General features: G+C 44.4%; 1 protein-coding gene and 1 pseudogene across 1 annotated transcript in view; both read left to right on the top strand.

The window, feature by feature from the left end:
- LOC139253819 (low-density lipoprotein receptor-related protein 1-like) overlaps nt 1-27,434 on the top strand; it is a 2,398,725-nt gene that overhangs the window by 2,139,092 nt on the left and 232,199 nt on the right. The window contains exon 68 of the mRNA XM_070873585.1: nt 4,913-5,038. Within this exon, the coding sequence (XP_070729686.1) occupies nt 4,913-5,038 (126 nt within the window). The remainder of the gene's footprint in view (nt 1-4,912; nt 5,039-27,434) is intronic.
- Nucleotides 18,420-19,594, top strand: LOC139260410 (proteasomal ubiquitin receptor ADRM1 pseudogene; annotated as a pseudogene).

Here is a 27,434-nt window from a genome sequence, read left to right on the forward strand (position 1 = left end):
TCTGATGAAATACAGTGGACCACCCCACCCCTAAATGAGATATATATGAGAAAGATAGTGGCTAATTCACCTATTTTGGCACTCTCGGACATGCACCTCTTAAAAAAATATATGAACATTTTCCCTCTGCAGTGTTTTTTCCTGAACAACAGTAGATAATATTTGGTACAGGATTCATTTGTTGTATAGCTTCCTTTGTTCATAGGCAGTTTTGAAATGTTTTTATTGCTCCAAGTTTAATAAAAGGATAAATGCAAATGTTACTGTAATCAGCGTGCAGGATATTTATAACCACATGTCGAGTGTTCTTCAAAACAGGATGGTTTCATAATACATTGATAAACATAGTTGTTGTATACCGTTATGGAAGCTGGGCTATATTATTGATACAGCTATTGATTCTTGTCATACAATTCACTGCACTGCTGTTATGTTTCAGAGTAGCATTCCGTTGAAGTATAAGATAGTATTTGGAGGTATACGTTTGCTGTGACCTCAGGCATTTGATCTGTATAGCTAAATGGAATCATCCAAGATATGTGGAAATTCTCCCTCGCATGTGAGGAGTGGGAAGGGACAGAGCACAAGAAAAGGAAATAGGTTGAAAAATAAATCGAGAATAGAGAGAGAGTGAAACATAGAAACATAGAAAATAGGTGCAGGAGTAGGCCATTTGGCCCTTCGAGCCTGCACCACCATTCAATATGATCATGGCTGATCATGCAACTTCAGTACCCCATTCCTGCTTTCTCTCCATACCCCTTGATCCCTTTAACCATAATTCCCTTTTGAATATATCTAACAAACTGGCCTCAACAACTTTCTGAGGTAGAGAATTCCACAGGTTCACAATTCTCTGAGTGAAGAAATTTCTCCTCATCTCGGTCCTAAATGGCTTACCCCTTATCCTTAGACTGTTCTGGACTTTCCCAATATCGGGAACATTCTTACTGCATCTAACCTGTCCAATCCCATCAGAATTTTATATGTTTCTATGAGATCCCCTCTCATTCTTCTAAATTCCAGTGAATATAAGCCAGTCGATCCAGTCTTTCTTCATATGTCAGTCCTGCCATCCTGGGAATCAGTCTGGTAAACCTTCGCTGCACTCCCTCAATAGCAAGAATGTCCTTCCTCAGATTAGGAGACCAAAACTGTACACAATATTCAAGGTGTGGCCTCACCAAGGCCCGTAGAACTGCAGTAAGACCTCCTTGCTCCTATATTCAAATCCTCTTGCTATGAAGGCCAACATGCCATTTGCCTTCTCAAGGGAGACGTCAAAAATGAAAAGGAATAGAATGAAAATGTACAATGGGTTGCTATCACTATGCAAATAAAGGAAATAAATGAGCATCAATAAGGGTTTTGAGACAGGAGGAAGACAGAAACCCACAGTCGACAAAGAGTTGCTATAAAAATATGGAAAGTTTCAGAATCTAGTGTAATAATATCAATGCAATTCAAAAGGAGTTTCATTTCAGCGATGTTCTCTTGAATTTTGAAGCCTTTTGAAGTTTGATGAATGTTACCTGATATATTTGAACATTGGATTTGTTTTATTGATTACAATCAATCTTATAGTGCTATATTTCAAAAGTGAGGTTGTTTTGGGGGAACCGAGGAGAAAGAATAGACATTGGTTGAGATTCTGAATTTTTAAAAGGCAGCAAGAGCACGAATCATGCCCATAAGTACCATGACAGAGAGAGCAACAAACAAAGCAAAGGAGCTTTGTTGCAAAAGCAAAATACTGCGGATGATGGAAATCTGAAATAAAAACAAAAAATGCTGGAAATACTCAGCAGGTCAGGCAAATGTGGAGGGGGAAACAGAGTTGATGTTTCAGGTTGATGATCTTTCATCAGAACTAGAAAAAGTTAGAGATGTAACAGATTTTGAACAAGTGCAGAGGCAGGGAAAGGAGGGAAGTGGGTGAGAGAACAAAAGGGAAGGTCAGTAATAGGGTGGAAGGTAGTAAAGATTAAATTACAAAAGGGATGATAATACAAAGCAAAAGGAGATGGTAATGGAACAAGTAAAGAAACAAAAGATAAGTCTAGAAGAGGTGCAAATGGGAATGAATCAGTGAATCATGGAAATTTACGGCACAGAAGGAAGCCATTTGGCCCATTGTGTCCATGCCGGCTGACAAAGAGCTATCCAGACTAATCCCACTTTCCAGCTCTTGGTCCATTGCCTTGTAGGTTATGGCAATTCAAATGCATATCCAAGTACTTTTTAAATGCTATGAGGGTTTCTGCCTCTACCATCCTCTCAGGCAGTGAGTTCTAGACCACCCCCACCCTCAGGGTGAAAAGGATTCTCCTCAAATCCCCTCTCAGCCTCCTACCAATGACTTTAAATCTATGCCCCCTGGGTATTGACCCCTGTGCTAAGGGAAATAGGTCCTTCCTATCCATTCTATCTAGGCCCCTCATAATTTTATACACCTCAATTAAGTCTCCCCTCAGCCTCTTCTGTTCCAAAGAAAACAAACCCCAGCCTATCCAATCTTTCCTCATCCCTAAAATTCTCCAGTTTAGGCAACATCCTCCTTAATCTCCTCTGTACCCTCTCTGGTGCAATCACATATTTCATGTAATGTGATGACCAGAACTAAACGCAGTATTCTAACTGTGGCCTAACTAGTGTTTTATACAGTTCTATGCCTCGGCTAATAAAGGCAAGGATCGCTAATGCCTTCTTAACCACCTTATCTCCCTGTTCTACTACCTCAGGGATCTGTGGACATGAAGTCCAAGGTCCCTCTGTTACTCTACACTCCTACCATTTAATGTGTATTCTCTTGCCTTGTTAGCCCTCCCAAAATGCATTAGCTCACACTTCTCTGGATTGAATTCCATTTTCCACTATTCTGACCACCTGAACAGTCCATTGATATCTTACTGCAGTCTACGGCTTTCTCCTTCATTATGAATCACGCGGCCAATTTTTGTATCATCTACAAACTTCTTAATCATGCAACCCTACATTCAAATCTAAATCATTGATATATACCACAAAAAGTAAGGGACCTATTACTGAGCCCTGCGGAATCCCACTGGAAACAGCCTTCCAGTTACAAAAACACCCATCAACCATTACCCTTTGCATCCTGCCTCTGAGCCAATTTTGGATCCAACTTGCCACTTTGCTTTGGATCCATGGGCTTTTACTTTTGTGATCAGTCTGCCATGTGGGACCTTATCAAAAGCCTTGCTAAAACCTATATATATTACATCAAATGCACTACCCTCATCAATCTTCATTGTTACCTCCTGAAAAAATTCAATCAGGTTAGTCAGACATGACCTTTCCTTAACAAATCTATGCCGACTGTGCTTGATTAATCTGTGTCTTTCTAAATGAAGATTTATCCTGTCCTTCAGAATTTTTTCTAATAATTTTCCCACCACCGAGGTTAGGCTGACTGGCCTGTAATTACTTGGTCTATCCCTTGCTACCTTTTTAAACAATATTACAATGTTTGCAGTCCTCCAGTCCTCCGGCACCACACCTGCAGCCAGAGAGGATTGGAAAATGATGGTCAGAGCCTCTGCTATTTATTTTCTTGCTTCTCTTAACACCCTGGTATACATTTCATTGGGCCTGGGGATTTATACACTTTCAAAGATGCTAAACTCCTTAATACTTCCTCTCTCACCAATATTTCACAATCCTCCTCCCTGATTGCAATGTCTGCATCATCCCTCTCTTTTGTGAAAACAGACACAAAGTATTCATTAAGAACCATACCCACTTCTTCCTCCTCCATACACACATTACCTTTATGGTCTCTAATAGGACCTACTCTTTCTTTAGTTATGTTCTTGCACTTAATGTATTTATGAAACATGTTTGGGTTTTCCTTGATTTTACTTGCCCATCTTTTTTCATGCCCGCTCTTTGAAGAAACATCAATAGCTGCCACATTAAAAAAAAGGGTTAGAGTTTATGGTCTGAAATTGTTGAACTCGATGTTGAGTCCAGAAGGCTGTAAAGTGCCTAATCGAAAGATGAGTTGCTGCTCCTCGAGCTTAGATTGAGCTTCATTGGAACCTTGTAGCAGGCCGAGGTCAGAATGGGAGTGGAGAGGAGAATTAAAGTGATAGGCGACCATAGCTTTGTTACATATGCTATTCAATTAGACTTGCTTATGTTAAATAGTACATCACTCTGGTAGCCATGGTATCTGTTTTTAGCAGCATAGTCTGATCACAAGATAATTTCAAGTGAGGTATGTTATTCAGTTCATCGTAGTTCGCTCATCTTAGAAAAACAACATTTGCCCCATCATATTATCGAATTGGAATGAATCTTGAAGTTTTTGCCTCCGATACCACATCCAGAAAACAAATTCAAGTGTTAATCATTCTTTGTGTAGTGACGTTCTTCAGAACAACAGATCCAAATTGTCCTTTTGTCAGCTTTAGCTTGTGCCATCTTGTATTTGTTTAATGTGAGGTAGTAGTCCAGATTTAGCTGATCCATACCATTTAATATTCCATATCAGGTCCCTGTCTCAGTCACCATCTTTCAGGACTGGATATTTTAGATAGGAAGCATAAATCGTCACTGAGGCAACAGAGAAAGTAAAATACATCATTTTACTTTTCTTGTTTTTGTTTCCGAAACCATTTACAATCTTGACATTTATAACAAATCCATAAAGTGCTGATGGAAATAATTATGATAAGTGGAAAATACCACCAGAACACTGGTGCAATGATCATCATAACAGAAACTTGATGCTGTTACTGCCTTGATTCTTATCAAATGTGACAGAATACAAATATTAAATGTATACCTGTGTATTGGGAATATTTGGCTTATATAATGTTAAGTCTTTGTGAGCTGTGAACTATAGTAATGGCTATTTCTGTTTCATTATATTTTTGATTGACTTCAGCTCAAATTGCATGTGGCACAGATGATTTCCACTGTAAAGGCACGAGCAGATGTGTTCCTGCACGTTGGAAATGTGATGGAGAGGATGACTGCGGTGATGGATCTGATGAGCCAAGAGAAGAATGTGGTATGTTTTGTTTCTGAAGTCTAAAGTAATGGTATAAAATATATAAATTATTGATATCAATTATTGATTATCCAATGATTTCATATTGTGCATGTGTTCAATGTGTTCAAAATGAACCTATCAATAAGTTATGATTCATAAAAGTTACTTTCAGTTCCTGTCAATCTTCCTTCTTCCATCTTTCTATAAAATCCTTTTAGGGCTTCAGGAAACCCTGACTCTGAAGAGGCCACAGTCCATATTTGATTGTGGAAGTCCCTCCACACCCCTACCTGCTGATCCCTATATTAAAAGGCATTACCTCACTGGGAAAAAAGTTATAATGCCTCTAAGGGCCCATTTACATTATAAGTTTAACATTATCACAAAGCGGGTTTGTCTTCATACGGATGCTAAGTTTGTTGCTTTTAAATCAGTGTGGTTCCTGACCCAGGCTGCATTTACTCAACACTTGTAGCAGTGATGCCAAGTAGAAGTACTTCACACACATGCTGCAGCAATAGTGGGAATGCACCCTAAAGCCCTCGATCTCTCCTTTGAAAAGATATCAATCCTGCTTCCCTTTAAATGTGTCGGTTGATAGCCTTTCAACTACCTTCCCTGGGAATCTATTGCTAATGCCCACTGTCCTGTGGGTGGGGAAAACATTTTTCTTTCTAATCACCATAAATGCTGGGGCCTTATAAAATTGCAACAGAAAGGAATTGGTATGCTTGTCATGGTGATTATTGCTTTCGCTGGGGTCAATTTTAACTGTTCCAACTAGGTGGGAAACGGATGGCAGGAGTCGGAAAGGAATATCAGGGGTGTGCAAAATGAGTGGCTGATCTCCTGTCATCCATTTCCTGCCCGATGGGAACAGTTCAAATTGACCCCAATGAGTACATAAAAAAAAACTAGCAAATGTGAATTTAAATGAAGAAAACCACAATCTGATTTAAGGAATTATTTTGTCATACTTTAAGTTACTTTACAAAATACCCACCCACTAGCATAATGAATACTGTTTCAATTGAAAGACTGAATAGCCAAATCAAAGGATACTTGACTCAGCAGGGAATAGAGATGCACAAATGGAGGAGCAGGATAAGAACTGTTTGTACAGTGCTAAATGCAGTAAATAATAGTACAAGTTATATTGGGTGAATGACATTTCTCAATTTTTTACCTAATTATCTTCCTACAGTTAAGCACAACACTTTCTTTTTGTCTTCTAATCAAAGGGAATAAGTTGAATTAACAAGCTAAAATACTATATGTGAAATAAGAAATAGGAGCAGGAGTTTCGAGCCTGCTCCGCCATTCAATACGATCATGGCTGATCCGATCATGGACTCAGGTCCACTTCCCTGCCCGCTCCCCATATCCCCTTATCCCCTTATCGCTTAAGAAAATGTCTATTTCTGTCTTAAATTTATTCAATGTCCCAGCTTCCACAGCTCCCTGAAGCTGCGAATTCTATAGATTTACAACCCGCTGAGAGAAGAAATGCTTCCTCATCTCTGTTTTAAATGGGCGGCCCCTTATTCTAAGATCATTCCCTCTAGTTCTAGTCTCCCCCATCAGTGGAAACATCCTCTCTGCATCAACCTTGTCAAGCCCCCTCATAATCTTATACGCTTCGATAAGATCACCTCTCATTCTTCTGAATTCCAATGAGTAGAGGCCCAACCTACTCAACCTTTCCTCATAAGTCAACCCCCTCATCTCCGGAATCAACCTAGTGAACCTTCTCTGAACTGCCTCCAAAGCAAGTATATCCTTTCATAAATATGGAAACCAAAACTGCATGCAGTATTCCAGGTGTGGCCTCACCAACACCCTGTATAACTGTAACAAGACTTCCCTGCTTTTATACTCCATCCCCTTTGCAATAAAGGCCAAGATTCTATTGGCCTTCCTGATCACTTGCTGTACCTGCATACTTCATGAACAAGTACCCCCAGGCCTCACTGTACTGCAGCACTTTGCAATCTTTCTCCATTTTAATAATAGCTTGCTCTTTGATTTTTTTTTCTGCCTACATTATACTCCATTTGCCAAATTTTTGCCCACTCACTTAACCTGTCTATGTCCTTTTGCAGATTTTTTGTGTCCTCCTCACACATTGCCTTTCCGCCCATCTTTGTATCGTCAGCAAACTTGGCTACGTTACACTCAGTCCCTTCTTCCAAGTCGTTAATATAGATTGTAAATAGTTGGGGTCCCAGCACCGATCCCTGCGGCACTCCACTAATTACTGATTGCCAACCAGAGAATGAACCATTTATCCCGACTCTCTGTTTTCTGTTAGTTAGCCAATTCTCTATCCATGCTAATATATCACCCCCCCACTCCGTGAATTTTTATCTTGTGCAGTAATCTTTTATGTGGCACCTTGTCAAATGCCTTCTGGATGTCCAAATACATCACATTAACTGGTTCCCCTTTATCCACCCTGTTTGTTACATCCTGAAAAAATTCCAGCAAATTTGTCAAACATGACTTCCCCTTCATAAATCCATGCTGACTCTGCCTGACTGAATTTTGCTTTTCCAAATGTCCTGCTACTGCTTCGTTAATAATGGACTCCAACTAGCGCAATAGTGTTTGTAACTTATACTTGTTAGGAACCTGACTGATAGTGTCTGTACCATAGGTATTTGAATTGCATTCAGAGCTGTTTTACTGCGACAAAAATTAACCATAATTAGGAGATGAAAAGAAGCGAATTATGCACTTTTGACAATTTTCCCAGCAGTACATTATAGTAAGAGTCCACTACATTTCAATTATCGCTTACATTCTTATTGGCATGACAGGGCAAAAAGCAATTTTTTACAAAAGGAGAGCGTAAGCAGCCAAACTGTTTCATAACTTGGAGATGTCATCACCCATGTTCAAAGCCACATTAGACTTAAGACTAGGGGTGTTCAGTCGCATTTTATGAGCATGCCATTCTCATTTTGTAAAGTACAGGTCTATAAATTGGCCATAATGCATATTGCCTTATTCCCTCCATTACTGGGTTAACATGACCTGCTACTGGCTGTTATTCATTGAGCATCCACAGGAGTCACAAGTGTTGCACCGAGGACTAACATGGGTAGGGAGAGTTGCCAAGTGGAGGGTAGTGTCTGGAAGGGATTGTGGTTGAGCATTGTGTGGAACATGTCAGCATTCTCAAGTATCATTTTGGAAAGCCTGCTAAATTCAGAATACTTGCCTGAATTTGAGTTGGGGAACAAGAGCCAAAGGCTAGGATGTTGCGGTGGTAATGACCACGAACTGTCAGCATTCATTTTCATTACTCCTCTGAAACTGACTGTAACATCAGGATTTATTGCATGCACGGTTAAATGCTGAAATTCTGAAGTGCGGTCATTCATTCACTGCTCCACCACAGGCTGTGCTGTGTACCCCAACCCCACAGTCGACAATCAGTAATATCTGTGGAACTGACGAAAGCGTAAGTCATTCCACACAAATATCACCGTTAAACACCTCATTAAATGTTAAGTCTTGTTGGAATAGATGTAACTTGGGTTTTAACAGCATATGCAGCACGTCAACCGCATTGCCCTCATCAAACCTCTCTGTTACCTCAACATAAATCTCGATCAAGTTAGTTAAATACAATTTGCCTTTAACAAATCCATGCTGGCTTTGCTTAATTAATTCACATTTGTCCAAGTGACAATTTTGTCCCTGATTATTGTTTCTAAAAGCTTCCCCACTACCAAATGTTTGCAGGGCTACGAGCAAAGGGCAGAGGAGTGGGACTAGCTAAAGTGCACTTGCAGAGAGCCAGCATGGGCTCGATGGGCCAAATGGCCGCCTTACATGCTGTAACTATTTATGATTCTATGATTGACTGCTAAATAGCCACTCTGGTCCTGAAAAACTAACTTTATATTTGAAGAATGTCAAATTTCTCCATTATCGTAAAAATGGCTAGATTTTTTAAAAAGACTGTTTGAAAAACAATATTCAGCATATTTCAGCTTCTACCTTAACCCCGTGAGTATCTCTCAATCTTTATTTTTCTCTCTAACATTTTTTAAAAGGGCAGATAATCAGTACTTTTTATTTCCTGGTTTGCTGTCTGTGAAAATTCTTCAATATGATTGGCAACATAGGCAATTTGCTGACATCACTGCTGCTGTTCACTGGAGTTCCTCTTTTGACAGCGCTGCAATCAATTTCACATTGCGAAAGCTCAAGTTCTTGCCACAGAGATCGTGAAGCACTCAAGCAATTCAATTCAAATCTAGGTATCCTGTGGATCATTTTATAATATATCTTTGGCAATTTGACTTGAGTTTGAGAGAGACATGTTTATTTTTCTTTGTTCTGAACCATCTTCAAAGTTTATCACGGGTTGGCAGCAATTTGGAAACAATCAAAGATAGAATTTAAGGTTCATTTGTCAATGTTGCATGGTTTGCAATGTATGCAGAAAAATACAGTACAGCTGCAGCGTCGAGAATCAGAAGTTCCAGAATCCGGAATGTTTAGGAATCTGGACTCTGGACCAATCGGTGGCAGGGTCTTCCGGAATCCATAAAATGTCCCGGAATCCCGACCTGCTGACGCTGCCGATCTCGGGGCCCCGCCAGTGCCCTGACCTCGGGCCTCGCCTCACCAACACTTGCCTTGTCCTGCTCACCACTGTTGCCCTTACCACAGGGCCTCACTGCTGCTGCCCTTACCTCGGGCCTCCTCGCCGGCCCACCCAAACAGCTCCTCCTTGGCGGGGCCCCGCCCGAACAGCTCCTCCTCAGCGGGGCTTCGCCCAACGACTTCATCGACAGGGCAGGCTGGCCTGAACAGCTCCTCGGCGAGGTCCCCCCGCCCCCCCCCCCCCCGCCGCCACTTTCTGACGTCCCAAAATCCGGAAATACCCGAATCTGGGCTTGGGTGTTTCCGGACTTGTGACATCAGAAAGACGATCGAAGGTTCACCAGACTGAAGCTGGGATGACAGGACTAACATATGAAGAAAGATTGGATTGACGAGGCTTATATTCAATGGAATTTAGAAGAAAGAGAGGGGATCTCATAGAAACATATAAAATTCTGACGGGATTGGATAGGTTAGATGCAGCAAGACTGTTCCCGATGTTGGGGAAGTCCAGAACCGGGGTCACAGTCTAAGGATAAGGGGTAAGCCATTTAGGACCGAAATGAGGAGAAACTTCTTCACTCAGAGAGTTGTGAGTATGTGGAATTCTCCACCACAGAAAGTTGTTGAGGCCAATTCGTTAGATATATTCAAAAGGGAGTTAGATGTGGCCCTTAAGGCGAAAGGGATCAAGGGGAATGGAGAGAAAGCAGGAATGGGTTACTGAAGTGCATGATCAGCCATGATCATATTGAATTGTGGTGTAGGCTCGAAGGGCCGAATGGCCTACTCCTGCACCTATTTTCTATGCTTCTATGAAAGTCCGGAAAAGCCCGGAATCTGGAACGGCCTCGGTCCCAAGGGTTCCGGACCCTTGAAGCTGCACCTGTATCCATTAAGAAGTTTGCCAGTTATTTTGGTGAGAATTGTGAATCTATTCCTTAGTATTTGATAACATTATTGTGGGCATGTAGACAAAGAATTAGTACCCAATAGTAACCCCGTTCCATGTAGGAGGATAATAACTCAATTTTTGATTTAAAATTTGGGTAGATTTTCTCAAATGTACTTCGTTTTTTGTTTCTTTTCCCTTGAGTCTTTTTTCTTCGATTGGAACATTATCATCACACATATATTCAGAATCTAGATTTTAATATCTGAGGTTGAAATACCTGTTTCATCAAATCTCCAGATAGTGAAAGGCTCCTGGCACCTTCCCAAATCAAGTGTCAGCTTCCATACTTGAAAACCCATCTTTACTGTCTTAATTTTCAAGTAATAAAATAGATATTTTAATGTTCCCCTTTTGTATTCAGAATGCCTGCAATAATTATCATAATTTCTGTCGCTTGACTGTATTTTCAATTAGATGCTCCCTCTTGTGTCTGGCTTATCTGTTTCAGCAGTCATGTCTGTTTTACTGCTTTTGCATCTTGTTATAGGCACACATCATGGCTGTCAGCCAGCTGCTGTATCTTCTGTGCTTTCTCCATCCACCACCTGTTCTTTTGGTGCTGGGTTTTTTGTTGGACCTCAGCCTTGAGCCGTCTGTAATGCTGCTTTGCTGCTCCTGAGTTGGGTTGTTGTTTAAGGCTCAGAAATGTCCTGCGCTTGCGATCTATTAGCTCTTGGATCTCCTGATCATTCTCATCAAACCAGTCCAAGTGTTTCCTGGTTGAGTGACCGAGAGTCTCTTTGCAGGCACTGGTTATGGAGGCCTGGAGGACAGATCAAGCGCTGTGGGCATTCTGCGTCTCGGGGTCATCAAGGCATGCCACGTTAGCTGTGAGGCGCTGACTGTATCGGGCTCTTGTAGCTGGGTCTTTAAGTGACCCGGCATTGACTTTTTTGCGGCACTGCTTCTGCTGCCCCCTCTGCTTTGGGGCTATGTTGATGTCAATAATGCATCAGATTAGGCGGTGGTTCATCCAACAGTCATCAGCTCCTGTCACGACGCGGGTGATGGGCACATCCTTGCGATCCCTGGCTTGGACAATGACATAGTCGAGCAGGTGCCAGTGTTTAGAGCGAGGGTGTTGCCACGATGCCTTGTATTTGTCCCTCTGGCAGAACAAGATGTTGGTGATGACAAGTTCATGTTCTTGGCATTTTGTCAGGAGTAGGGTACTGCTGAAGTTGGCTTTCCCAACCCCCTCTCTGCCAATCACACCTCCCCAGAGGGCTGTGTCCTTGCTGACCATGGCGTTGAAGTCACCGAGGAGGGTCAGTTTGTCATCCACGGGGAAGCAGGACAGAGATTTTTCGAGATTGGAATAAAAACCTTCTTTAGTCTCATCTGTTGCATCGAGTGTTGGGGCATACGCACTGATGACTGTGGCGCACTGATTCCGGGATAGGGTGACTTGAAGAGTCATGAGGTATTTGTTAGGGGGTGTCTTTGAGGCGGGCGAATCACAAACTGTCGGGATGATTGACTGATGACATTATACCCTGGTTAATATTGTGCCCAGATCTTCCTGGAAATATAACGGCAAGTTCTTGCCTCACACAAACGACAACTTGGCCTTAATCTCCTCGTTATCTTTTAGAACTTTCTGCATTTTCACATTAATTGTCCATTAAACTAGCCATAGAAAGTTAGGGCATGTAGTTAACAGTGTAAGTACCCATTTAACAACGTGATAATTGTTAATGTAATGTCAATCAATGTCTCTGGCCCATAAGGGAACAGTTTAAATTGTTGAGTCTCATTGCTGCATGTAGTAAATTCTTAGCGATTTCAAATTTATATTTATTTCTTATTTTTCCTTTCTGTCTCTGCTGTCGATAATCTAATCTTTTTTTCCCGTTCTTTATTTCTCTTTCTGTACCTGATTTGACATTGAATTCACTCACTCTAATTTACCCTCCTTCTCCATCGTTCCTCTGTTTCTTTCTCAATCCTTAAATCTCATTGCTAAGGAGATAGACTGTTGGGGGTCAAAATTGCCCCCTCTATAGGCTCCATTTTCACCTCTAAGAAACTGGAATGGAGCGGAGGCACCTTACCGACTGATGGCAGAAGGATTAGCCGACGCATCTGAAATTGCCACCGGGCCGGAAGTGGCGGGAACAGGTTACCACGCCGTCCATTTTCCCACCGCGTCGGGCACGCGCCAACCCCTTAGTGACTGGCGCCGACCCCCACGCAGAATTGCCCCACGGGAGTGGTGCCACCAGCGGTGGAGAACTGTCGGCGTCTGAGCAGCGCGTCCGCCCTTAAAGGGGAGGTTGCGCAGCCGGCGACTCAATTTTATTTATTTTTTTGGCCGACTGCCAGGTCGGGCCGACAATTATATCCATGGGTTCGGCCGGGCTGGCAACAGGCAGCCTGGCACCCCCTCTTGGGAGCTAGGCTGCTGGCTCGGCTGAAATCCTCTCTGGTAGCCCAGTGGACCTAACTAAAAAAAACTTTGCAGAGTTCGCAGCAATCCTCACCTTTAACTGAAGGGCAGGAATGTCGTGATGCGTCAGCTGACATGGCATGTCTGCATCATGCTGACATCATCAGTGTGGCGCTGATGACTGGTCGGGACGGCCGACCCACTGCAAGGGCACTTCTGTCCCGCAGCCGCCATTACATTCGACCTGACACACAAAACAAGTGCTGGCAGAGAAAAATTTTAAGAAACGGTAATGCGCTCTTTTTGGGGTGGACAGCAATTTCGGCCCCTAGGTCTTGTCATCCACTAAGGTTTCAGATGCTCCATTGTCCTTGCAGCACCGTTATAAGCTTGCACCTCCAGCAAGTTACGACGCAAATTATATTTGAACAGAAGGGTGCAGGAAATAATCTAAATAAGTGCACTGCTCCAGGAAGATTTGACCCAATATGTCCTAACATACCTATGACCACATGAAACAAATTCCTACAAATCCCCTGGAAGGACAGATGCACCAACATTAGCATCCTCGACCAGGCCAACATCCCCAGCATTGAAGCACTGACCAGTGAGAGAGGAACTATTAAGGGGTTGAGCAGCTTTGAAAGTAGATAAGTCCCCAGGCCCGGATGAAATGCATCCCAGGCTGTTGAGCGAAGTAAAAGAGGAAATAGCAGAGGCCTTGACTATCATTTTCCAGTCCACTTTGGATCTGGGCATGGTGCCGGAAGATTGGAGGACTGCTAAAGTAGTACCCTTGTTTAAGAAGGGAGAAAGGAATAGGCCAAGCAATTATAGGCCTGCCAGCCTAACCTCAGTGGTGGGAAAATTATTGGAAAAATCCTGAAAGACAAGGTAAATCTATATTTGAAAAGGCAAAGATTAATTAGGGACAGTCAGCACAGATTTGTTAAAGGAAGATCATGTTTGACTAAACTGATTGAATTTTTTGAGGAGGTAACCAAGAGGGTCGATGAGGGTAGTGTATACGATGTACCATAAAAGGACTTTAGCAAGGCTTTTGATAAGGTCCCACATGGTAGACTGGTCATGAAGGTTAAAGCACATGGGATCCAGGGCAAAGTGGCAAGTTGGATCCAAAATTGGCTTGGGGTAGGAAGCAAAGAGTAATGATTTATGGATGTTTTTGTGGACTGGAAGGATGTTTCCAGTGGGGTTCCACAGGGCTCAGTACTGTGTCCCTTGCTTTTTGTGGTATACATCAATGATTTAGGTTTGAATATAGAGAGTATGATTAAGAAGTTTGCAGACAATACTAAAATTGGCTGTGTGGTTGATAAAGAAGAGGAAAGTCATGGGCTGCAGGAGGATATCAATCTCCTGATCAGGTGGGCAGAGCAGTGGCAACTGGAATTTAATTCAGAGAAGTGTGAGGTGATGCACTTTGGGATGGCTAATAAGGAAAGGATATACACATTAAGCGGTAGGCCAATTAATAGTGTAGATGAACAAAGAGACCTTGGAGTGCATGTCCACAGATCCCTGAAAGTAACAGGCCAAGTGGATAAGATGGTTAAGAAGGCATACGGAATGCTTGCCTTTATTGGCCAAGGCATAGAATACAAGAGCAGGGAGGTTATGCTTAAATTGTATAATACTCTGGTTAGGCCACAGCTGGAGTACTGCATACAGTTCTGGTCACCAGATTATAGGAAGAACGTGATTGCACTAGAGAAGGTGCAGAGGGGATCTACAAGGATGCTGCCTGGAATGGAGAATCTTGGCTATGAGGACAGATTGGATAGGCTGGGTTTGTTCTCATTGGAACAGAGGAGGTTGAGAGACCTTATTGAGGTGTACAAAATATTGAGCGGCCTGGACATAGTTAGTAGTAAGGGCCTATTTCCATTGGTGAAGGGGTCTATTATGAGGGGGCATAGTTTTAAGGTGGTTGGTAGAAGGTTTAGAGGGGATTTGAGGAGGGGGGGCTTCTTTACGCAGAGGGTTGTGGGGATCTGGAATTCGTTGCCTGGAAGAGTGATGGATGCAGAAACCCTCACCACTTTTAAGAGATGGTTGGATGGGCATTTAAAGTGCAGTAACCTGCAGGGTTACAGACCTAGAGCTGGTAATTGGGATTAGATTGGATGACCTTTTGTTGGACGGCGCAGATATAATGGTAAGTACTGCAGGGAATAGAATACGGCCAGGGTGATCTCCTGGACTAGTTTCGATCGCCTGGATGGGTCGGAGAGGAATTTTCCCAGATTTTTTCTCCCTAAATTGACCTGGGTTTTTATCTGGTTTTGCCTCTCCCAGGAGATCACATGGCTCTGGTTGGGGTGGCGTGCAGAATGTTTGAGTATATAAGGGGTGTCGCACTGGTTTGGGCTGGGTGCTCTTTGCCTTTCCGTCATTGATCGTAGGTTTATATGTAAACTTTAGGGCTGCTGACCAAGGGCCGTGCGGCTCTTTGTTAGCTGGTGTGGACATAATGGGCCAAAATGGCTTCCTTCTGCGCTGTAAATTTCTATGTTTCTGTGTTTCTACTTGATCAGCTCCACTGGGCAGGCCACATTGTCCATATGCCAGACACAACATAGAAACATAGACATAGAAACATAGAAAATAGGTGCAGGAGTAGGTCATTCAGCCCTTCTAGCCTGCACCGCCATTCAATGAGTTCATGGCTGAACATGCAACTTAGTACCCCCTTCCTGCTTTCTCGCCATACCCCTTGATCCCCCAAGTAGTAAGGACTTCATCTAACTCCCTTTTGAATATATTTAGTGAATTGGCCTCAACTATTTTCTGTGGTAGAGAATTCCACAGGTTCACCACTCTCTGGGTGAAGAAGTTTCTCCTCATCTCGGTCCTAAATGGCTTACCCCTTATCCTTTGACTGTGACCCCTGGTTCTGGACTTCCCCAACATTGGGAACATTTTCCTGCATCTAACCTGTCTAAACCCGTCAGAATTTTAAACGTTTCTATGAGGTCCCCTCTCATTCTTCTGAACTCCAGTGAATACAAGCCCAATTGATCCAGTCTTTCTTGATAGGTCAGTCCCACCATCCCGGGAACCAGTCTGGTGAATCTTCGCTGCACTCCCTCAATAGCAAGAATGTCCTTCCTCAAGTTAGGAGACCAAAACTGTACACAATACTCCAGGTGTGGCCTCACCAAGGCCCTGTACAACTGTAGCAACACCTCCCTGCCCCTGTACTCAAATCTCCTCAGTATGAAGGCCAACATGCCATTTGCTTTCTTAACCGCCTGCTGTACCTGCATGCCAACCTTCAATGACTGATGTACCATGACACCCAGGTCTCGTTGCACCTCCCCTTTTCCTAATCTGTCACCACTCAGATAATAGTCTGTCTCTCTATTTTTACCACCAAAGTGGATAACCTCACATTTATCCACATTATACTTCATCTGCCATGCATTTGCCCACTCACCTAACCTATCCAAGTCACTCTGCAGCCTCATCGCATCCTCCTCGTAGCTCACACTGCCAACCAACTTAGTGTCATCCGCAAATTTGGAGATACTACATTTAATCCCCTCGTCTAAATCATTAATGTGCAGTGTAAACAGCTGGGGCCCCAGCACAGAACCTTGCGGTACCCCACTAGTCACTGCCTGCCATTCTGAAAAGTATCCATTTACTCCTACTCCCAAAGCAAGCGCTCTACTCGGAATTTCTTCAGGGCAAATGAGCCAAAGGTGGGCCGAGGAAATGTTACAAGGACACCCTCAAAGCCTCCCTGATAAAGTGCAACATCCCCACCAACACCTGGGAGTCCCTGGCCAAAGACCGCCCTATGTGGAGGAAGTGCATCAGGGAGGGCGCTGAGCACCTCGAGTCTCATTGTTGAGAGCATGCAGAAATCAAGCACAGGCAGTGGAAAGAGCGTGCGGCAAATCTGTCCCACCCTCCCTTACCCTCCCACCTGTGACAGGGACTGTGGCTCTCGTATGGACTGTTCAGCCACCGAAGGACTCATTTTAAGAGTGGAAGCAAGTCTTCCTCGATTCCGAGGGACTGCCTATGATGATGATGATGATGATGAAACAAAAGTAGTAATAGTATACATTCATATCACATTCTTAATTCTGCAATAAACCAACCTATTAGACCACCATCAACCTTTACTGTACACTGCGCCGCATTGTACATATTGCTGCTAATCTTCTCAGCCTTTTCCACAATACTAGGCAGCCTTCACCAGGGTTCAACAGTGAGTCTTTGTACTCTTTCAAAGTATCTTTAAAAGTTAATGAAGTTGAAGATCCAATGTATTTGAAATTCAGCAGCTTTCTCTGTCAGCAAACTGAACATAAATATCTAACTTATGCATCTGCAGTATTTTGCTTTTGTCTAATCTAAGCACGACTGTTTCTACTGAAACCATGACTGCACTTCTGTGAATTTCCTATTGATTGCTTTATTCGGTCTCAAAGGAATGAGGAGACAGTACTCTTCCCCAGATATATTGAGCAAAATTTCCCCTCTCCAGTTGGAGTTAGAGTTATAATAATAATTAGTATGGCAAGTCAATTCTCATTTTACACTATTTAAATGGGAGAAGAGATTATTGTTGTTTTTTCTTTTTCTTAATAAAAATATTCCACAACCTTGTGAAAAGCTTTACATTTATTCAGTGAATTCCTGCAGTAACAATATATTTTCCAGTTTATTTTTCTTTCTTCTACATTTCTCCACTTAACTCTCCTCTTCTTAAGTGATTCATTCTGGGTCTTTCTGATACCTCACGCAAACCGTCATTCTTCATATGAAGTAAGTGATAGCAGGCTGTTTGACCATGGAGTACATCAAAACTGAGGATAACTTGCTTCCTCACATGAACATTTCCAGCAAGGCTAACTGGACAGCAGTCAGAGGCAGGAATCTTCAATGATTTCCCTTCCCTCGACTCAAACCCTGGGCAATTGTAATGCATCTATTGAAGCCAATTGTAGTGCGCATTCTGTCAAGAAGATTCTTGACAGATCGCAAGTTCCATCTTAAACGCGGAACTTGCGGAGTTCCTTTGGGGGTGTGCGCATCTCGTATGTGTCCGTTGGGGCCACAAATTCAGGGCCCATATTGCTGCAGTCAGGAGCAGAACCTTTTCTAGTGTGGCTTCTCTTTGTTTATTGTGTTTATTGAATCATTTGATTGCTTAAATCTACCTTGGTTAGATTTGAGGCTACATTGTCTTGTACTGTCTCTCAAAGACAAAAACAATGGTCAGAAATTCTACATTTTCAGCTGGTCTGAATAATTAACAATAATGGGTCAAAAAATGTATCCAGTTGTTGTGACAGTTGGACAGGCTGGGCCAAATGGTGGAGACTTTGCAGATAATTTAAAAATAAGGTGGTAAATAAATACAAACGAGGTATTACTTATTCATTTTGAAATGTTTAATGATATCAGCCTCAGGAGTGATGTGCCCTAGTCTGCTGGCTCAGAGTCACGGCAACCCTAGTAAGTATCTGGTGGAGTTTCACCTTGGCAGGATGTCCCTTAACGGTCCAACAGTGATGCCGGACAAGCATAAGGGACAGGTCACAGGTGTGCATCCAGCAGATGTGCATCTCATTCCCTTCTGTTAGAAGGACTGGACTATTGGCACCTTGGAGGATGACCTGATCACTGTTCCTGACGGCTGTGAATTTAAGTGAGTCGCCTAATGCACTTCTGATCATGTGTATGTGTGTTGAACGTCAAGGTGGGATCCATAAGTTTTTGATTTTGGAAGCAGGAACCTAAAATTGATAAAAGTGAAGAGTTATGTTGTAAAGTGAATGAGTACCTGAACAACCCATGCCTGGTGCCTTAGGTGGTAAAGGCCACGGAGCCATGAACTGGTAGCACTTGGAGCAGAAAGTGGTCTGCACAATTTTTTGAGTAACATGAATCGTAACCAGCTGATAGAAGCAACAAGCTCGGTTGGACTTGGGTAGCGTAGGTGGTCTGGCAAGTTCAGTGGATCTCGCTGGCCTTCTCCAACTAGTAGCAGTTTCTCAAAGCCACTCTGCTGCTGTTAGTCCATCTTCAAACACCTGCAGTTTATATGACTTTGGCGCCTTCTGTTGCTGCAAAAGCAATACCAGTATCAGCACCTGCCGCAGCATAAACAGCAGTGCCAGAGGCGGCAGCAGCAGCAGCAATTCCAAGAATACGAGCAGAATCAACCAGCAGCTCTGCATTTGGATCTGCTTCTGCTCCAGCCTCTGGGTCTGACAGCAGCTGCATGATTTGCAGAGTAACTTGGCCAGCAGATATGTTTCTGCTATGGCAGAAAAGGCAGGGAAGTCAATGGAGTTGGCCAGCGTTGACAATGGAGATCATGGCTCCCGCTCTGCCAAATGCAGAGGATCAAGAACAATTAATACAGCAGAGTCATTACCGCTGCCCACAAAAGAAATTCAGAACACAGGAACATTTCCTGAGTTTAAACAGGCTATTAGCATGTTCACTGTAGCATTGCTTTCATAACAGTTGGAACCAGTAATGAGCTACTTGGTTGGCTTACAAACCAAAACTGTAGAAGCAGCTGGCAAAAGGGGATGTGGAATTATTTGCTACAGCAAAGTAAAGTAGTTCTACCTACTGGAGGACAAAATTGGTTGAAAAGGACCGAGGCCATAAATCCAACCACAAGAAGGATATAGAAAACAATAGAAGTTTGGACTGAAAACTGTTCACCCATGTTTTCCTTTAAACTATTTAGAAAGATTTGTAAGTAAAGGATAATATACTCATTTTAAAGCTGAATAATGTTTCTACATTACAACAGTGATGAACATTCAAAAATACTTCTTTAGCTGTGACGCCTTTTGGAGCATGCTGAGGTTGTGAAAATCGCTATGTAAATACAAGTTTTTGGGGCTGGATTTTCAGTTGCCTAATGCCTCAGTTAGCAGCTAGAGGGGGTGTTAATGGGAGTGTTAGAGGTTACCGAATGGGAGTGCAGCTTTTAGCGCCCTGACCGAAAATTCATTAGAGGCTCACTGGGTCGCAAACCAGTAACGCCTGGCTGCGATCCTGAAGGTCAGTCCTGGTGCACCGCCCATGCTTGCGCCCCAGCCAGTAAATTAGATGCGCCCACCGCATTTAGTGCTCGCCAAGAACAATGCCTGGAAAAACAGCCGGTCCAGGCTTGCAGAATCGTTAACTGGTGGCTACTTAAAGGGATGAGGAAGCGCTTCCCTCGGAGGTCACAGTCAGTGCAACGTTTACACCGTGGTGCGTGAGCCTCCGAGTTTGTAGCGGCAGACAGATATAACAGTACAGATTGAAAACAAGTGATTTTGAAAACTTTAATGGGTGCATTACTGTGCAGCGCCTTTAAGACTCGGCTTTTTCCGGGATCTGATTTGGAGTTCCGCATATGCGCAATCTGCAAAATGTACCGACCAAACTTTCGTTATTGTCGCCCCCCACCCCCGCCGAGCAGTAGTGTGCAATGGCTGATTTCGCGCCCCTGTCAGCTCTTTGACCGATTCTAATGAATTTCTGGGCGGAGGGCGCAAACTTTTTCAAGGCCGTAAAATGACAGCTATGCCTCATTTGGGTTACTGCCCCAAATGAGGCACGACCGAATTCCTCCCCCTTTGTCTTTCTTCAATGAAATGATCAATTAATATGTGCTCTAGTAAAGACACTTTTCAAAACAAAAACAATATGTGCAGCTAAGTAGTTGGCATGCCTGCCACGTGTACAACCTCTTCAAATCATGCTTCTGCCACCAAGTGTCTCTCCTTTTTATGGGCCCAAGTTTCGGCCTCAGTTGCTCCTGATTTTTTGGAGCAACTGGTGCAGAACGGAGTATCTTAGAAATTCAAATTCTCGGCATTTAGTTTGCTCCAGTTCTAGTCAGTTAGAACAGTTTCACTTTGGAACAGAATTTTTTTTTCAAAAGGGGGCGTGTCCGGCCACTTACGCCTGTTTTCAAAGTTTCGGCAGTGAAAACTTACTCCAAACTAACTTAGAATGGAGTAAGTGAAGATTTTTGTACGCTCGAAAAAACCTTGTCTACACTTTAGAAAATCAGGCGTAGGTTACAAATCAGGCGTAGGAAATGGGGGGGGGGGGTTTTAAAGGGAAGTTTACAAACATTAAACACTTCAGTTTTACAAATAAAGAGCCATCATCAATAATAAATTATAAAAACATCAATAAATCAACCAATAAAATCAAAAAAAAATTAATAAGAAATATATTTTTTTTAAATCAATAAATAAAACATTTTCTACTTACCGACTTCAGCACCGGGAGCCCTCCTACAGCGTGCTGGGATGCCCCCAGCCCCCCAGTGTGTCTCTGTCAGTGTCTCTATCTCTCTGTCTGTCTGTCTGTGTGTGTCTCTCACTCTCTGTCTGTCAGTGTCTGTGTTTCTGACAGCGAGGGGTGGAGGGGAGGGGGAGGATGGGGAGGGGGGGAGGAGGGGTGGAGAGGAGGGGGAGGAGGGGTGGTGGAGTGGGGGAGAGGGGGTGTAGTGGGGGAGAGGGGTGACAAGGGAGGAAGGGAGGGGAGGGGGGTGAGAAGGGAGGGGGCGTGAGAAGGGAGGGAGGGGAGGGGAGGGTGAGAAAGGAGAGAGGGAGGGGAGGGTGGAGGAGAGGGAGGGGAGCGGGGAGGGGAGGGGGGAGGAGAGGGAGGGGAGGGGGGAAGAGAAGGGAGGGAGGGGAAGGGAGGGAGGAGGGGTGAGAGAAGGGAGGGAGGGAGGGGAGGGGGGGAAGAGAAGGGAGGGAGGAGGGGAAGAGAAGGGAGGGAGGAGGGGTGAGAGAAGGGAGGGAGGGAGGGGAGGGGGGGAAGAGAAGGGAGGGAGGGAGGGGAGGGGGGGAAGAGAAGGGAGGGAGGGAGGGGAGGGGGGGAAGAGAAGGGAGGGAGGGAAAGGGGGAGAGAAGGGAGGGAAGGGAAGGGGAGAGAAGGGGGGAAGAGAGTGAGAGAGAGAGAAGGGAGAGAGAGAGAGAGAGAGAGAGAGAGAGAAAGAAAGGAGAGGGAGGCTGAACGGGTCGGGCCCGGCCGGGCCCAAGACTTCGAGCTTAGACTTACCGGATTGACAGGTAGGTGGCGTTGGGTCCGGGGTCCGGGGGGGTCGGGAGCGCGGATCGGGGGCGGAGATCGGTCGGGAGTGGAGGTCAGTCAGGGAGGGGCGGGGAAAGGTCAGGAGCGGGGGAAGCGGAGGTCGGGTCGGCGGGGCGGGGGGGCGCAGTCCGGTCCGGGGGGGGAGGGTGGGAGCGGGAGTCAAGTCGGGTCGGGTCAGGGGGCGGGGAGCGGGATTCGAGTCGAGTCGGGTCGGGAGGAAGCAGGAGTTGGATGTGGGAGGAGCCTTATTCACGCAGCCCCAGTGAGGCCATTCGGCCAGGGCTAGGGGGTGCGTGCTTCGGGCCCCTCCCACACAGTTTTGGGCGCCTGGAGCTACTGCACATGCACGCCCACTGTACTGCGCATGTGCAGAGGTCCCGGCACTGTTTTCAGCGCAGAGACCTGGCTCCGCCCCCTACAGCTTGTGCTGCGCCGCGCCGAGGGCCAGAGGACCAGCGGGGAGCCGGAGAATCTGGAAGTTTTTTTTAGGCGCACTTTGTGGCGCGAAAAACGGGCGTCCAGGTCGGGGTTGCGCCGTTCTAGGCGCGGCCCGAAACTTGGGCCCATAAAGTTTATACTTCATTGCTTCTGCATATGCGCGACACTCGCACAAACGCAAAAGCACCAAATAATGAACTTTGTGAAGCGGTATCGGTTTTGCGCCAGAAACACAATTTGAAGAGGTGGCATATGAACAGAGCAGAGAAGAGTGAAAAAAGCAAGCTGCCCACTCCAATCGTGAGTGCTGGCAACTATGCATGACATATACCAACATTTAAGCTGTTGTTGACAAACTGCACCTTCAGTGTTCTGTTTGGGACAGTCGATCTCAAGCCAGTTGGTTAATTGATGCAAATGAGGTACTGGCTGTTGACAGAATACTTTTAAATGACATGCTCAACCTGAAAGGAAACATTTGCCTGATGTTTCCGTTGGGGCAAAATGTGCCCGGAATGCACCGGGTCCTGTGCTAGTTTTGTTGAGGTGCGGTTACGCTCAACTTCACGCACAAATCTCATTAGCATAAGCCCGAACGCCAAATCTCCCATGAATCCGAGCAATCCAGTAGTGTTATCAAACCTAATCGATTTGTGACTGGAACAGGGGCATTGGGGCTTGAAGGTGCTAGGGTAGTATGAAAGGTAAGGGGAAAAAAATGCTCCTCTTCAGAGCGAGGCTGGACACCACAAGGTAAGCAACACTTTTCTCTCTGTCCTGCAAACTTTTAAAAACTTTACGCCTTTTGAACTAATTGATTTCTGCTGCAGCAGAGAAGATCAATTGACTGATGTAACGCTCTTGGTCTTAGTTTCTAAACTAATTGTTGCAGCACCAGAGCAGACCTTTCATTCATTTCCTTTCATAGGCAGTCCCTCGAATCGAGGATGACTTGCTTCCATGTCAAAAAGTTCACAGGTATTTCAATGATGGACCTAAAATTCCAGATCCAAACTTAATCTTGAAGGGTGGAAGATGCCTGTGCTTGGATTTTTTTTAACGTGTGGTGACCGTTGCACACCAGCCACCACACGGGCTTGACAGAGCTTGTCTTGGTCCAGTAGCAAGGATTAACCAAGACGACTGGAGACCTGCTCTGCTGCACGGACCTAGTGCGCACACATATCGCAGTGTGGGCTGGCCCGTGCTGCCCCTGGGCCCTCGCCTCTTCTGGGCCCCGAACAGAGCAGCGTAGCAGCCTAGCCCAGCAGTCTGTGCGGCCCCCGGCCTGCGAGCACCATCGGAGCAGGCCGGGGAGTGGAAGGAGCAGCGTGGCAGCATACCACTCCAGGGAGCAGCACATGCTGGAGCAGGAGAGCAATGGCAGTGAAAAGGGACATCACCAAGGTCTAGGTCGGTGATTGGAGCGTGGGCAGGTACATCAGGAGCGGCGAGATCGGGGCGAAGGAGCGGCGAGAGACTGTAGAGAGCACACCTACTCAGTGGCTTCAATTGACTGCTGGTCAGATGATTAACCCTTGATTCATGTAACCACAGGTATCTGAGACTCTTGATGCAATATGATGAGCCCCCCGCATCCCCCTCTCTCCACCCCGAAGGAGCACAATTGGAGAAAATATGCCTTTCCGAGCTGGGGGCCAGTTTTGTGGTAGGGGACAGCTCCAGGTGAAGGAATTGTCGAACTAGCATAAAAGATTGCGGAGACTCAAGCGTAAAATAGTTATGGGCACAAATCATGCTTAAAATTCAGTGATGTTTTGAGCAATTTAATTTGATTCCATTCAGATTACGCTGTTATTTGGGCAGAAATCTTTTGAAAATTGACAATTTACTGAACTAAAGAAAGATCGATAATTGCTCATCTTGGATCACTGGGCTCAGTATCAGTATCTGCAGTTTCTATGCAGCAGAATTATCAGTCAGTAACAATGACATTTCTTTTCCTTGCCTGTGGGATTCAGAGTCTGATGGTGTCCCAGTAGTTTGAGATCGTCATTTTACAAAAAAAATCTTGCATTGTTTCATGGATATGAAGACAGCGACTGTAGGAACTAGGGGGCTGAAATTGCCTACTGCCCGAAACGAGGCACACCTACTGGTTTTGATGTGTTCAGGCTGCCGCATGCATTGGGGCGGCCTAACCGTCGAAATTCAGCATTTCTTTTGGAGCATGGCGCAAGTGGCCTCATCATGGGGGCGGAAGTGAGGGTGGGGCGGAGTACTCGAGGCTGTCAGTCATCAGCACCGCGTTGATGACGCCATTGTGCTGGCACGTCACAAGGTCTCTCCCCTTCATTTTAGTGGCAAACACTGAGCCACCTGGGAGGGTTTCGGCTGGTCCAGTGGCCTGATACCCAAGAGGTGGTGCCAGGCTGCCTGTTGACGGCCTGGCCGAACCCGCGACCATAATTGTTGGACCGACCTGGCAGTCAGCCAACAAAAAAAAACTGACATGGCGGCCACGGCAGTGTGCCCTCCTCTTTAAGGGCAGCCAAGCCACCATGCTACAGAGAGTGCACCGACAGCAAAAGCTGTCGGGGGCATCGATTGGCGGCGGGACAATACCGGGAAAGGAGCAATTTCATGAGGGGGTCCACGCCAGTCGGTAAGGGGTCGGTGCATACACACCGTGGCGGTACAATGGGCGAAATGGCCTTGGACATCGCTCCAAAACTGAGGAAGGACAATTTCCAAAATGGCGGCCCCTCCATTCATAGCCTGCGTCCATTCCACGCCGCCCTGTGGCCATCACTTGCAGGCCACCAGAGGCCTTATCGCAAGGGGCAATTTCGACCTCTAAGTCTGCATTCCTCATCATGTCTCAATACTGTTAACCATAATCAGGCTTGCATTTATATAGTGCCTTTCTGAACTTCCAAGGTGCTTCACAGCACAGCAAGGTCCCACAAACAGCAATGTGATAATGACTAGATAATCTGTTTTAGTGATGTTGGCTGAAGGATAACTCCCCTGCTCTTCTTCAGAATAGTGCCATGGGATCTTTTACATTCACCTGAGAGGGCAGATGTGGCCTCTGTTTGATGTCACATCTGATAGTGCAGGGTTCTTTCAGTGCTGCACTGAAGATCCAGCCTAGATTTTGTGCTTATGTCCCTGGACTAAAATGTTTTTATATTGGTTCCAGGATGTGAGTGTTGCTGGCAAGGCCAGCATTTATTGCCCATCTCTAATTGCCCTTGAGAAGGTGGTGGTGAGCTACCTTCTTGAACTGCTGCAGTCCTTGTAGTGATGGTACTCCCACAGTGCTGTTGGGGAGGGAGTTCCAGGATTTTGACCTGGCAATGATGAAGGAACGGCAATATATTTCCAAATCAGAATGGCGTGTAACTTGGAGGGAAATGTGCAGGTGATGGTGTTCCCATCCAATTGCTGCCCTTGTCCTTTTGATTCAATAACATTATAGTGTCATGTATCAGTGAGGCTACCTATAATGTAGGTTTAAACATTCTAATATTGATATAAATAGAAGACAATTCTCCACATGAAATCTGATTTCTATTTCCTTGATCAGGCAGACTGGAAAACTTGTGAGTGATGAGTAAGCTCCAGTCAACTTTACCAGGAGAAATAGAAAACATTTTACAGGAAGGCATTCAAGCATGAAGCACATCACACTGTCATGTTTTTCTGGTTCCAAAAGATAATTCTTACGGTCTTGTTTATGTTATACGCAGGGAAAGCAAAACAACTTGAAGCAAACCATCATCTGATGCAGCTAAGTTATTTTTATGTAACAACTGCCAAAATTATTTGCACAGTTGTCAACTTACTCAAGAACAATAAAATCAAACCCTTTGTCCCATCAATGCTACTTCCCCAGTTTGCTGAACACTCTACATTGGGGTTACTTGTGGAAATGTACATAATCTTACAAGATTGGCCATGACAAATCTGCTACAATATATAAAAACCTTGCAAAATACTGGGGAACGAAGGATCTTGTCTAACCTCTGTGTCAGACGTGTAATACAATCTTATGCGCTTGAAACTTAATAGGGGCAATGTGCAACCCATCACTGAAGCATAAAATTGGTATTGCAGGTCGGGCACCTTTTACTGAAGCTACCAGATTTTCTTTTCCATTAAATCACTGAAAGAGTAATGCCAATTTTACACGCCAGCAATCAATAAGTTGAAAATTACCCCCATTTTGTTTTATCACAATGCAATGCCTTTAAACTAATGAAGGGAAATGTCGCCTGTGGTCCAAACTGTGCAGCTCATGCAGAAAGTTGAGTGCAGTTATATTTACCATGTACCGAGTTACAAAAATTAGTTGGCTTCAATTGCTAAAATTAAACTTTGACGAATGGTCAGTTTGTACTATAGATGAAACATGAAAAAGGCCCAACTCGTGAATATATGCCTTGCCGAAATAACCCACTTATAACTAAGAAAACAAAAGACGCTCGAGTTTGATAAGCACTTGAACATTCTTTAGAGTTAAATTGTTTTTATAAACTGCTCTCAGGGTGTGATTCCCTTTGAATCATTCAACTTTGTGACACACTCGTGTGCATCTGACCTATGTATAAGGCACTGTCATTTCCATTCCTTAACCCATCAAATTATGAGTCACACTGCAGCTGGAAATACTGGTATTTGTTATATCAGTATCATCTGGTGCTGTAGATTCAATTAAATTATGTCTGTCAAGCGTTCTGTCAAAAACAGAAAAGCATTCAGATCACTGTTTCAGTGTTTTCAAATGAAATATCTATTTTGCTTCAGTTCTTTTTTTCTGTCTCCAAGGAGCTGTCTTATGTAATCTATATAGTTTTCACTTTTCCTGACCGTATGAGAATTATTCAATTCCTCCCAGATTCAAAGAGATGCCTTCCCAAGCAGTTCAAAACATAAAGGACATT

This window comes from Pristiophorus japonicus, chromosome 3, assembly GCF_044704955.1.
Source record: "Pristiophorus japonicus isolate sPriJap1 chromosome 3, sPriJap1.hap1, whole genome shotgun sequence".
Taxonomy (NCBI): Eukaryota; Metazoa; Chordata; class Chondrichthyes; family Pristiophoridae; genus Pristiophorus; species Pristiophorus japonicus.